Raw genomic sequence first — 12882 nt, forward strand, 5'->3', positions numbered from 1 at the left:
GGGTGGAGGGCATTTTCAGCAGGGTTATCGTAGGAAAGGAACGTAGGCAGGAAAGCCAAGGGTTTATAGAAAACCCAAACTGGCATCATGTCTGGGATATGGGTAGAATAAAGGAAAGACAATGCTGGAAGGCACAGTGGCATCGGACTGCCCAGGATCTTGAAGGCCAGCCTAACACATCTGGGTATTATCTGCAGATGATGGGAAGTCAGTGAAGGCTTGTAAGCAGGAAGACAGTAAGGCCCATTTGAATAGCATCTCTTCATTGCTTTTCCCTGTGAGTAGCCAGCCCCCCTCATAAGTGGCTCTGTGGTCCAAAGTCTGCATTTCCCTCCTGTGTCCCTGCCTGAGCAGAGCATTTCCCTCCATGTGGCCACTGCAAAGGCCATGCCACCCTTTCAGAGTGCTCCTGAGTCTTCCCTTCCAGTTGGAGTCCACGGAAGGAATTCATGCTGATGTCATAAATGATCCGCACAATCTGAACCCAAAGGCACAAGGCTTTTGCAGCCCCAGTCATAATCTCTGCTACTTATCATGTTTCTGTTAATAGCATTATAATCACTCGTCCGCTGCTGGGGGACTGGCCCTTCAGAATTTATCATTACAGGTGTACAATGTTGTAAGAACAGTGAGAAAACTTTCAGGCATACTAACAGACAGTTCTCAAGAGAAGACATGAGATCGTAAGTCCTTTTCAGAATTATAGGGAGAATTATCACTGCAGCAGGGACAGAAAACACACACACACACACACAGAGTTATCTGTTCGCCAGCTTCTTAAAACACTACAAACCAGAGCGAGTTCCCTGGAAATCTACAGACACAATATATGCCATTTATTGGAGAGTATTCATTTGAATTATCAGACCCCTCATCTGAACAATTCAGTGTGGTTTGAATGCCCTGCCTTACCATTTCACATATTCATCCTATAAAGGGGGAGAAAAATGCCAGCAAAATGGAGGAGGGGAGAGATGAAAGAAATAGAAGCAGGGGGAAAAGCAACCAAGGGAATGCAGCAAAAAAGCACAGAGGGAAGAAGGAGCAGGAGAGTGGAGATGAAATCCACTGCTGGGCAGATACAGCCTCTGCCTGCCTGCAAACAGAGCACAGAGCCAGGTATGTCTGAATGAATGACCAGAGCCAATTTAATGCACCGAGAGCCCGCTCTGCACTAAGAGCTGAAGATACAAAGATGAATAAGGTCAGGCCCCTGCTCTTAACCAGCTCAAAGTTTAGATGCGGAAACTGATAAGTAAACAAGTGGACTGCAATACAATGGGCAGAAATGCCACAGGAAAAAGGAGCTGTTGAAAAAGCTTTGAGAGCGCCAAGGGAGAGAGAAAGAGGGTTCTTGAAAGGTGTGCTATCTGTGTGCCTTTAGGGAAGTCACTGGCCCTCTCTTGACCTCATCTCTAAGAAGCGATTCTGTTTGGCTGCCTCTCTCTCAAGGTTGTTTTGTCATTAAATGAACTGGTGGCTGAAGATCCACCCTGCAAACTGAGAAGTCCTGTGCCAAATTAGGAGATGGCTATTCCCTCTGCTCACGTGAGCAAAAGCCTGTTCGGTGCTTACTTAGGGCACATAGTAGGGGGGGGGGAGGTTGCTGAGCACTCTCTGGCTTCTCCCTGTGCCTCTACCACCCCCATCTGGCTTTCCACCCTGTCTCCAAGCACCCACAAATGCACAACCTGGAAAAGAAGATGAAGCACTCACCAGCGTCAGGTTGCCTCCAGCCTTGAAGTCCACAGAAAGCAGCAGGGCCAGGGCCTGGCCACCCCGTGGGTGGGGGGCACTGCGGGGTCTGAGAGCCCTTGTGCTAGCACCGGCCGCCTCTCCTGGCAGCCTCAGCCTTCTTGCCTCCCTTCACCAGCACTTTCCCGTCCCCTTTGCTGCCTACTTCTCTCCACGGGTTCCCGGCTTTTGCTGTCTCTCCTCTCCCTCCCCATTTGGGCAATGTGCTTCTCCTCTTGGGGAAGAGAGTGTTTTCTCCAATCTCCTGGAGAATGCGTGTGAGGACCAGGGGAGGCCGGCGACCCTCTAAGGCGCTCTCTCGGGCCCTAACCCTCTTCCTCCGCCTCGCCCACCCCCGCCATCCCCTCCCTCCCCTCCCTTGCTCTTCCCCTCAACCTGTCCCTTCTCCTCTTTCCTTTGGAGTCCACAATTCCCCCCCTCGTCCCGTCCCCTTTCTTCAGGCCCACTTCTCAGCCTGGTCTCGCACCCCCGGCCCCCGACCCGCCCTAGCACCGCCGGCGCAGCGCCGGCCCCTCCCTCCCCGCGCGCCAAGTTCCCGCGACTCCCGGCCCGGGACGCGCCGCCGCTCGGGACTCTGCTCAGCAGCCGATGACGTCACTGAGCTTCGCGCCCGTGATTGGCTACTTTTGGGCTTGCGGCGGGAGACTCGGCAGATTCTTGTGGCGGGTTTCTTTGTCCCTCCGCCTCTTCGGGTGGAGCTGGGGACGCGAGCCCTGGGCTCCGTGCGGTGCTTCTCCGGCGGGTGCAGGGCCCACCGGCCGGGAAGAGAGGCGGTGACTCAGGCCCTGGGGTTTGTTGCGACGGGCTGGGAGCAGAGCCGGGGGATCAAGTGGGCAGTGGGTCGGGCGCTGGAGAAGCAGCGCTAACTGCGCGCCCGCTAGCAGGTGGCCGCCGCCGGCCCGCCGAGGTCTGTCTGCAGTGGTAGGGGCCTCCGCAGGAAAGTAACAGACCTCTGGACTTGGGATCAGGCGTTAAAGTTCCAGCCTTTGCTCTTCTGTTTGTATGACCTTGGGCAAGTCACTTCATCCTGTTTCCACGCGGCAGAACAGGAACCGGCGTGTTTATTTCACGGGTCCGTTAAAAGGATTAAGAGTAAACGTATTTTCTAATTATTAAACCTGTTGTTATTTTAGTAGATAGTATGGTCTAGCAGAAAGAATCCTGGATAAGGAATGAAAAGCCTTCGCTTGTCTTTCTTTTTCTGGGATGACCTCACCAAGTGACTTTTAACCTTTGTCCTCATCTGTGAAGTGGGAGAACTGGACCAGAGGATCTTTAAGGTCTCTTCTGGCTCTGACACTGTATGACTGACTGGTAAAACTTAGCACCCTCCTTAGACCCCCCCTTCGGAGGAAGAGCTCACTTCCTTTTTCAGGGCTCTAGTTATAATCTCTCCCCTTTGTGGGAAACCCACCTTCTCTTAGGGATCCTGGAGAACCTACTTTGCATTAAGGGCCTGCCCTCTCCCCACCCCCGGCAACCAAAGTATCCCAAACAGTAGCAGCAAATACGTAGGGCTCATCCTTGATGGAGATTCTCTCCCCAGGCTACTGGCAGGAGCAGGACTTGGAGCTGGGAACTCTGGCTCCACTCGGCGAGGCCATCAGCTCCACAGTCTGGAGCAGCCCTGACATGCTGGCCAGTCAAGGTGAGAATCCAGGCCCCTCATCTCCACGTCCCTCGGTTCCCTCAACCATCCTCACATCATCTCCCACTCATGTTGCCTCTGCCCTATGTTCTCACTCCCCTCATTACCACACAGCTCCATCCGACATTTTAGTTCTTAGTTCCACACCACCAACTTCTCTTGCACCCCCGCCTCTTCCCTTACTCCAGTGCAGAGACCTCTGTATTCCCTACACCTTTTTCCCAAGATAAAATGATTCCAGGAGGAGGGTGTTACTCAGACTAAAGAGGTTCTGGAAGACACAATCGAGGCAGAAGTCTTCAAAGGGACCCAAGAATAACAGGATTTCTCGTCAAAACTTGGTATACGGCAAGCAGTAAATGAAAGGTTTCCCAAACCTCGCCTTCAGATGCTTAAGGGATAAATCACGTCAGCCAGCTCCGTCTCTGGCTCACTAATCTTAAAATCATTGTTTAAATTTTCAGGTTAGACGGTTAGTTGAGGAGCATTACCCTGAAAAGGCCACACTACCTTGAGAGTCGAAGAACAGAGCCGTAGTCCCCCCTGGAGTCCCTGGTCATAGAATGATGGTAGGCAATCACTCCACCTCCATGGCCTCATTGTGTACATCTGTAAAATGAGGGAATTGGATGCCATGATCCCGATGATCCCCCTCAGTTCCGTGATGATTCTAAACACTAAAGCCAGCGGCCAGACTTTGTGCTCCAACGTGGAGACGGACACCCCGAAGCGCAGGGGCTTGTTATCAAGCCCAGCACATGCCACCTTCTCTCCTCGGGGCCCCTTCTCTGCTAGGAGCATTTCCATTATGTATTTCTTGGAAACGGAGCTCTGGTGACCAAGGAGGAAAGGAATAACAGACAGGGCAGGGGTAAGGTCAGTGCCGGGGAGAATGGGGATTGTTTAAAATTACTCAATTAGGGAACGCAGGAAGTCAATTGCTATTCAGAGAAGAATAATGCTGCTTACCTAGGTTAGCGCCTCCAAAGGAATGGTGCGGGTGCTTCAGAATCAGAGCTGGAAGGTGTTGCGTAATTTAGTCCTGCGGTGGTCGCTGCTCTCGGGTCACAGCAAGTCAGTCCTGGAGATGAGGGGATCCGCATGGGGAGCAGAAGCCACGCCGAGGGGAACACGGAACCATGTCAGGTGGAGGGACTCCCGGAGGCCAACTTTTTTTTTTTTTTCTAATTAATTTGCCTAAGGAGAGAAGGGTGAGCAAGTATTTCCATCACATGGAAGGGAAACGTTAATCCTTTACTCTAAAATAACAGGAGGGGGGTGATTTGGGTTGGTGTGTGGAGAGGCTGGTTGTCTGGGTACCGNNGAGTGTGAGCTGACGATGAAGGGAAGTTATGGTGGGAGGAATTGAAAAGTCTGTGCCAACATGTTTCAGCTTTTCTTTCTTTCTTGTTTTTTTTAATCGTTTTGGTTGCTTACCCCACAGTTTTATCAGCTACCTCTTATGTAAATGAGTGTGGGACCCAAGGCTGTCTTGGCCTTCTTCTCACTTTTAGTTTTGGGATTATTGGCCTCAACCGTCTCTCCTGTCCTTGCTCGTACAGGCAGGCGGAGGCAGGAAGGCAGAGCATAGAATGACAGGTGCGTGTGTGTGCTTTCAAGGTGAATGGCAGAGCCTCTCAGGAAAGAAGCATGTGCTGTGCTCTGTGTAGATTTGGGTGCCTTTATTCCCCTAAATGTCTGTGACCCTGTCAGTTCACTCAGCAAACATTCAACAAGTGACTGTTTTTCTATGTATTCCAAGCAAGAGGAAATAAGGTCTGTCTCCCCTTCCCCACCACCTCTGTTCCTTCTCCCACGACGCCTTAAGAGAATGCAGACACCCGGGCCTTGGACCGTCTGGGTTAGATGAGGCGTGCATTGGCCCAGAAGTGGGTGGAGGGGCCGGGGCTTCCTCGGGAAGCTGACCCTCTTGTACTCCTGCAGATAGCCAGCCCTGGACCTCTGATGAGACAGTGGTGGCCGGCGGCACCGTGGTGCTCAAGTGCCAAGTGAAAGATCATGAGGACTCGTCTCTGCAGTGGTCTAACCCTGCCCAGCAGACTCTCTACTTTGGAGAGAAGAGAGGTACTGCCCCAGGTCTCCTCTCTCTGGGGCAACTGTGGGCTGGACCAGCGGTCTGCGGAGCCCGGGGGAACACATGCCTGGGGTGTGGAGGCTGGGAACTGGGAAGGTGTGCTGTTTGAGGAGGCAGCAAGCCAGGCTCCAGAAAAACCACAGTGTACAGCTCTGACCTGAGCCATGCGGGTCCCACGGGGTCCTCCAGTGGCGACATTCCCAAAGGAGACCTAGGATTTAGCTGGTGTCAGGGTTGCCCCGAGTACTTCACAAGGCAGCCCACGAGATTCAAGCCTACTTTTCTGAGCGTCCCTGAGGCTGCTGTCCCTGCCCAGTGGCTCAGGAAGGCGACTGACCACATAAAGACTGCTCGAACTCAGGAGCAGTTCCCCCCCCACCCCCAAACCACGCTAGACCCGTTCTCGCAAAGATGCTGGCCTGGGACTGGAAGATGAACATGAAAAGTGCCGGTAAAAGCCCTGCTTCCCGTTCTCCCGATGTCTCCAGCCCTTCGTGATAATCGGATCCAGCTGGTTAGGTCCACTCCCCACGAGCTCAGCATCAGCATCAGCAACGTGGCCCTGGCGGACGAGGGCGAGTACACCTGCTCCATCTTCACCATGCCTGTGAGGACTGCCAAGTCCCTCGTCACTGTGCTCGGTGAGGCTCCCCAACCCCAGGGGCTCCACAGCGTGCTTCCTTGCAAACGCAGCTCCTAGGTGAGCCCCTCAGGCAGCCAGGGGCCAGGCAAGTCTCCAAGCGTTTGGGAAAACTTCAGGCTGTGGAACAAAATGCGAAGTGCCCTGGGTTCTGATCCTTTCTCCACTACTTACTGTGCGCTCTGGGAGGAACCGCTTACTCTCTCTGAGCCTGAATTTCCTAACCTATAATCGAAGGATGCTAATGTCTATTCCACGTACCTCCCAAGACTGGATGAGGGAAACACGAGAAGTGCTTGCAGTGTGTGCTTCAAATGTCCAAGTACCCAGCTGCTCACGTGCTCTTACCTGGGTCTTCCGTCTCCGTTTCTTTCCTTGCTCCCCTGGGCTCCACACCATTTCCTTAGCCAGCCAGTTGTGCTGTGGGGTGTCAGGTCACGTATCAGAGCTTCCCTGTGGGGCTTTAGGGAGAAGATCAAAGAGAAAGATGATTTCTCTAGTGTTCTACCCATTCTAAACCAAAGTAGGAGAGGCCATCTCTGCAGGGAGAGCTGAGGTCACCTCATGGTTCCTCTCCTTCCTATCTTGGCCATCCCCCCTCCATGGCAGGAATCCCACAGAAGCCCATAATTACTGGCTACAAGTCGTCATTACGGGAAAAGGAGACAACTACCCTAAACTGTCAGTCTTCGGGAAGCAAACCTGCAGCCCAGCTCACCTGGCGGAAGGGCGACCAAGAGCTCCACGGTAAGGTCCCCCTGCTTTGGGGTTCAGGAGGAGGTGGAGGGGTGGGTGAGGAGAGAGGGGTACATGTCTGTGTATGTGCACATTAGCATGGTGCAGAAGGAGAAGGACAGATATTCTGTGCACACTCGTGTGTGTGTGTGCGTGTGTGTGTGTGTGTCTTAGGGCCTACATTCTCCCTGTGTGTACATAACCATTTCACAACTTTCTAAGTTTGTCTACGTTGAGACTCGCCATCTGTGTGTCTGCCGTGGGGCCCACACTGTATCTGTGTGTCAGGGCTCACTCTGTGTCTGTGTGTATGCGCGTGTATGTGTCTGCTCTGTACTCCAGGAGAACCAACCCGCGTTCAGGAAGATCCCAATGGTAAAACCTTCACCGTGAGCAGCTCAGTGACATTCCAGGTTTCCCGGGAGGACGACGGGGCGGACGTCGTGTGCTCTGTGAACCATGAGTCTCTAAAGGGGGCTGACAGGTCGACCTCTCAGCGCATCGAAGTCCTGTGTATGTGGTGGGCTTGTGGGTGAAGAAGGATCAGGTATGAGATGGGGGCGGGGGGGGGGGGGGCGCCCGTGACTATACGTGAAGTGCCGTGCACAGATAAATGATGAGTCGAGGGGTGACAGCACCAGGCCAAGGGTCGGCAAGCTTTTCTTTAAAGGGCCCAATATCGAATATTTGAGGCTTTGGGGGTCACGTGGTCTCTGTCTCAGCTACTTAACTCTGCTGTTGCTGCAGGAAAATAACCCTAAACGGTATGTCAACACATCGGTGTGGCTGGGTTCCAGTAAAACTTCATGTACAAAAGCACGTAGCTGGCAGGATTTGGCCTTAGGACAAGTTTACCAAGCCCTGAGCTAGGCCAGGGTTATGCAGCTAGATGGGAAACTCTAGTGGTGCCTGCAGCAAGCCAGGAGTCAGGAGATGCAAGTCGTCTCCCCTCCCCCCACCGCTACAGGCTCTGTGCGGTTTAGAAAATGGCTTTAGCCACTGACCTTGAGTCTTCCTTTGCTCTATGAGACGATGAACCTGGCAATCCCCAAGGCTTCTTCCTAGACCAACGTACTGTGATTTCAGGATGCCAGATTTTCCTGTGGTCCTCCTCCTCAGCCCCAGCTCTGCAAGTGTTCTTAGTCTGACCTATGGTGACCACTGTCGTGGTCACAACTCCAAACCTTTCCAAGGTCTTCGTTTCTCTGTGGAATCTGCCTTGAGGATGGACAGGAAACTTCCACAATGCCCTGAGGGAATTTGTAAATTTTCTGAGTGGGGGAACCAAGAAAAAAGAAAGTACGAAGGCAGAAGACAGAGCGTTATAAGATCATGCATCTCTTGTCCTAACTTACCTAGAGGCTGGGCATCTTCCTAAAATAACTCCACTGCTTCATCTTCTTTTTTATGGAAGATCCAGGACTGACTGCCTTTGGTGCTCTTTAAAATTGCCAGACCCATTGCGGAAACCGGAACGTGAGGCAGGCTTGGGGTGGCGTCACTTTCCCTTTGGCAGACTCTCAGGCCACGGCTGGCAGCCCAGATTCCAGCTGCAGGGCCTCTGCTCTGGGCCCGCGGTGGCTGCCGCTTGCTTCCTGGAGTTAGTGTGCGGGTCAAGGGGAAAGTAGCTGTGAAAGACCCTTCCAGACTTGAGAGTTCTCTATCTCTGTAGGTGTTTCTCGGCTCAGTAGTTCTGAGTGTGGGGGCCCTGGCCTTGGGCTCCTTCCCTCAGGCCCTGGTCCCTGTCTGGGGCTCAGGATGGCCTTCCCGTGTCCGAACCCCCTAGACGGCTCTGTCAGGCACCCAACTGTGATCAGCAGTCAGTCAACAAATGCTAGACTCCAGGCACTGTGCTAGACGTTTCTGGGGCTGTGGGGCCCTGGAGCACCCGTATTCTCACCTGGCCTGATTCTCTTTGTCCTGTTTGATCTGAGGGAAATGTGTTCATTAACTGGGTGTTAAGGTTGGCTGTGTCCTTAGGGGGAGCTCGGCCTCTTTATCCGTGGTGCTAAGCCAGCATCTGGCTGTATTGTTCGTGTGGCCATCTGGACCCAGCCTCCTAGTGGCCCTTGGGCGCCTGTGGCAGATGCCATTATTCCTTCACAGAGCTCGTCTACACTGTGGCAGTGCCTTCTTGCAGCCCAAATGTGACCCCCATCTCTTGTTGTTGAGAAGCTCTTACTGCGCAGTGGGATGGACTGCTGAAAATGCAACTTTGCGTTCACACATTGCTGCCAGTGCAAGCTCCCTGGCAGAGCAGAAAGGATTGAGAGACTGTGAACTCAATAAACGATCCAGTTCAAGTTCACTGGTTCCATCAAAAATGTGTATGAAGTCCCACTTATGTGCTAGGCACAGGTGACCCAGCAATCCTTTCCCAGCTGTGAGGACATCCCTTTGGTCCCCGCCACAGACAGATCTTCAGAAATCCTAGCTCTACGAGGTTGCCATGCGAATCCCACGCATACTCAGCAGCAACTGTGGATTTGCTCTCGAGAGGTTGGGGGTGGAGGTCTCTGTCCCCAGCCCCGCCGGAGCTTGAGACATGTGGGGGTAGAAGCCGGAATGCACAACTGGATGATGGCGGGGTCGTGGTCCTCTCCTGGACGGTCAGTTCTGTACCGACACCGCTTCCTTCTCCACAGACACACCGACGGCGAAGATCAGGCCAGACCCCCCGCACCCCCGCGAGGGCCAGAAGCTGTTGCTGCACTGCGAGGGGCGTGGCAATCCCGTGTAAGAAGATCGGCTTCCTGGCCCCACGCACCTCCGCACCTCAGACGAGATCTTCCCTTAATCTCCCCATCTCCCCCCTACTGTCAGCCTCTCGCTTTCCCTGCCCCTGCTCCACACCATCCGTCCCCTGTTTCTCCTGCAAAGCAGCAGAAGGGGGGCCCTCCCTGGCTGTTCCCAAGGCCCCCCAAGAAACCACCAAGTCACAGTCAGACACAAGTTAGGAAATCGCCCTCGTCCCCAAGTCAAACCCCAAGGGGTCACCCCTCCCTTCAGCAGCTCGAGCCTGTGGCCCCCTTAACGCCTTGCGCCTGTATCAAACCATCCTTGACTTCCTCCACCCAGGTATTTTTTTGTTGCTGTTCCCTCAGCCCTCTGGCCTGCTCTCTCCCAAATGCGTGTGATTTCTCTGCCTCTGCAGCCCCCAGCAGTACCTGTGGGAGAAGGAGGGCAGTGTGCCCCCACTGAAGATGACCCAGGAGAGTGCCCTGATCTTCCCCTTCCTCAACAAGAGCGACAGTGGGACGTACGGCTGCACGGCCACCAGCAACATGGGCAGCTACAAGGCCTACTACACGCTCAACGTGAACGGTGAGCCCTCCCAGCCCTCCTCCGCATGCCCCTCACCCTCCCTGCCCACCCCACGCTCTGTGTCTCTGTCTCCTGAGAGCACCCCTTGCTGTGCCTCGGGGGCAAGGGGGCTCACCACAGGAGGGCCTGGGACTTGGGCTCTAGGTCCACTCTGGAATGTGTAACGTGGAAGCAGTCAGCAGGATGGTGGGCTCTCGTCTGCCTGTTTGGCAATGATGGTGCACCTGACACCGTCCTCCCACCCCTGCACCCCCCCAGGCAGCAACAACTAAAGTTCTGTGTGACTAGGCCCGGAGTCTCGCCAGGGCCAGGGTGGGGGGGTTCCCTTTCCAGTGGGCTGTCTCAGGGCTGCCGCTCCTGTGACCAGTATGGGATGCGTGGTGCCACCGCCACCTCCTTTCTGCAGACCTTGGGCAGGGTAGGGTGGGTCCAGGCAGAGCACAGAGATACGTTTGTAGGACACTGAGACACAGGGCATTTTCTCTGATGCCGTATCTTCCAGAGACACTAGTGATGCTTCTCTGAAGTTCTTCCCAAAGGTGTGACCACAAAACCCAGCTTCAGGAGCAGTGACAGGCTGGCACAGAGGTCCCCTTATTTGGGGAGTGGGCAGAATTTTTGAAGATCCCAGCGGCAGCAGGGTCCTGCCTGAAAACCTTATAAACTGAGAATAGGGGAAATGCATTGTCGGGGGAATACCAGAGGGTCCCTTTCTGGAAATGCCCATTCAGTCCATGGGGTGATGACAGTCGGGCCTCCCATGGATAAGAGACCTGAGACCTTGGGACCGGGGTGTTTGTGTGGACGGGGTGATTCTGACTCCAGGGACAGACCTCAGCACGTGGGAGCTGTCTCTGAACCACAAACAAAGCTTTTGTAGGATGCCAGCAGCAAGGACCAGTGTCAGCCCCCAGATCTCCCCGCCGCCATTCTGAGGGTGACTGGCAGGGCGGGGAGAGAAAGTGCTTGGCCCCTGTGGTTGGTGGTTGGTCTCCTGCTGGTCCCCTTCCCCCACCCAGTCCTGTCTCAGCGCGTCCACCTCCAGTGCTGACCCCTGGTGGTAGGAGGGGGTTCTGCATCTCCTTCTGGGCGGCTACTGAGCCGTCCTGACCCCAGCAGCCTGGAAGGAATAGAAGGAACTTTCAACAGAGACAGGGATCCGTAACTGATGATCCCAGAGGTCATTTTGGCCCTGGAAAAGCTATGTTTTTCTAAGGGGTTTCCGTTTCCATAGCCTTGGAACAATTATCCAGGATTTTTTTTTTTTTTTAATGTGGACTGTGTGTCACCTCCTGCCTGGGAGAAAGACAGGAGTGACGTCCCTCTGCTTCTTCCCACTCAACACCCTCAACCCCACCCCATCATATCACAGAGCCCCCAGGCCCATCCTCTCCCCCCCTCCCAAGCAGAGCATAAAAAACCAGAACATAAATGTTTTCTTTTCAAATTAGGCGTAGACAGTCAAGGAACCAAAAAGCTGGCCCAGTCAAGCTTGAGGAGACATAAGGTAGGAAAGACAAAATATGTAAGGAGTCAGTGAGGCATCAAGACTCAAGCTGAGTCTGTGGGAAAACAGCAGCACTCCCATGGGTGGGAGAGTTATGTCTACGGCTAATGTAATTCTGGACATATCCGAACCGTGTCCTGGCCCTGGGCACTGTGTCCTCGGATATTTGGGACTCGGACTAGGCCGGTGCTGTCCTTGGCGTGCCTGGCCCGGTGTGTGCTCTGAGGACCTACCCCCATAGAAGCTGCAGTGGAGGGCAGCTTCTCTAAGCTGGTGGCGGAGACATTGGCCACCATGGGAGGAAGCTTGGGGTGGGGGAGGGGGGCGGCCATGAAGGAACTCTTTGCCTTTCCCACAAACCTCTGGGTGGTGGGACGTGACTCTGGAGTCCAAGACCTCCCGGAGGAGGCAGGCTGGAGGACTGGGATCTGGCGGGAACGCGGAACTGCTCTTCACACAGCGGCCGCAGTCCATGGCCTTCTGTGAGGTGCTGTCAGAGTCCCCATTCCCGGCTTCATCGGTGTTGCACTGCCCCCCTCGGTCTGGTCCCCGGGCAACGGGGAGTAGGTTGGGGGCCCCTGTAGAGAAGCCAGCTCCGAATGGCAAACAGGCGGTAAGAGGGCCTGGGGGAGATAGAAGGAATAGTCTGGTACCCCCAAAAGTAAAAGCAAGAGCGAGAACAAGAGACAATGTGGATGTTAAAAGGATGCACTTTGACCAAACCTTCAGTGCTAGAAACACAATTTAAAGGTTTGAGTGTGAGCAGATTTGTCAATTTATTCACAAATACATAGTTTTTTAGTAATTATGGCATTCCAGACGCCGTGTAAGAAAGAAGGGTACGAAACAAGGCACATGCCCTCTGGCGTAGGATCCGCTCCACTCCGCTGCTGGGAGCCCGTGCTCCGGGCTGTGTTAGACTGCCCACGGCCAGGCCAGAGAGGCTCGGGGACGGGGGCTCTTCCCAGGCCTGACCCAGTGCGTCCTCTCCCTGCAGACCCCAGCCCGGTGCCCTCGTCCTCCAGCACCTACCACGCCATCATCGGCGGCATCGTGGCGTTCATCGTCTTCCTGCTGCTCATTCTGCTCATCTTCCTCGGCCACTACTTGATCCGGCACAAAGGTCAGAGGGGGCGGCCGGGGGCACAAAGGTCAGAGGCGGGGGTGACGGGGGGGGG

At 54.4% G+C, this 12882-nt stretch overlaps 1 protein-coding gene and 1 long non-coding RNA gene across 4 annotated transcripts in view; one reads left to right on the plus strand and one right to left on the minus strand.

The window, feature by feature from the left end:
* LOC103672064 overlaps positions 1–2031 on the minus strand; it is a 103454-nt gene extending 101423 nt beyond the window's left edge. The window contains exon 1 of the long non-coding RNA XR_571060.2: positions 1717–2031. This is a non-coding gene — a long non-coding RNA (uncharacterized LOC103672064). The remainder of the gene's footprint in view (positions 1–1716) is intronic.
* Positions 1–12882, plus strand: part of CADM3 (cell adhesion molecule 3) — a 29415-nt gene that overhangs the window by 13944 nt on the left and 2589 nt on the right. The window contains exons 2-10 of one of the 3 annotated variants that reach the window (XM_040635890.1): positions 3302–3403; positions 5348–5488; positions 5987–6139; positions 6748–6885; positions 7216–7386; positions 9519–9609; positions 10028–10197; positions 11649–11704; positions 12702–12827. In XM_040635890.1, the coding sequence (XP_040491824.1) occupies positions 3302–3403; positions 5348–5488; positions 5987–6139; positions 6748–6885; positions 7216–7386; positions 9519–9609; positions 10028–10197; positions 11649–11704; positions 12702–12815 (1136 nt within the window). In that variant the 3' untranslated portion in view covers positions 12816–12827. The remainder of the gene's footprint in view (positions 1–3301; positions 3404–5347; positions 5489–5986; positions 6140–6747; positions 6886–7215; positions 7387–9518; positions 9610–10027; positions 10198–11648; positions 11705–12701; positions 12828–12882) is intronic. The other 2 variants (XM_040635889.1, XM_040635891.1) reach the window with 2 other exon arrangements.

The sequence above is a fragment of the Ursus maritimus genome, unplaced genomic scaffold, assembly GCF_017311325.1.
Source record: "Ursus maritimus isolate PB19 unplaced genomic scaffold, ASM1731132v1 scaffold_2, whole genome shotgun sequence".
NCBI lineage: Eukaryota > Metazoa > Chordata > Mammalia > Carnivora > Ursidae > Ursus > Ursus maritimus.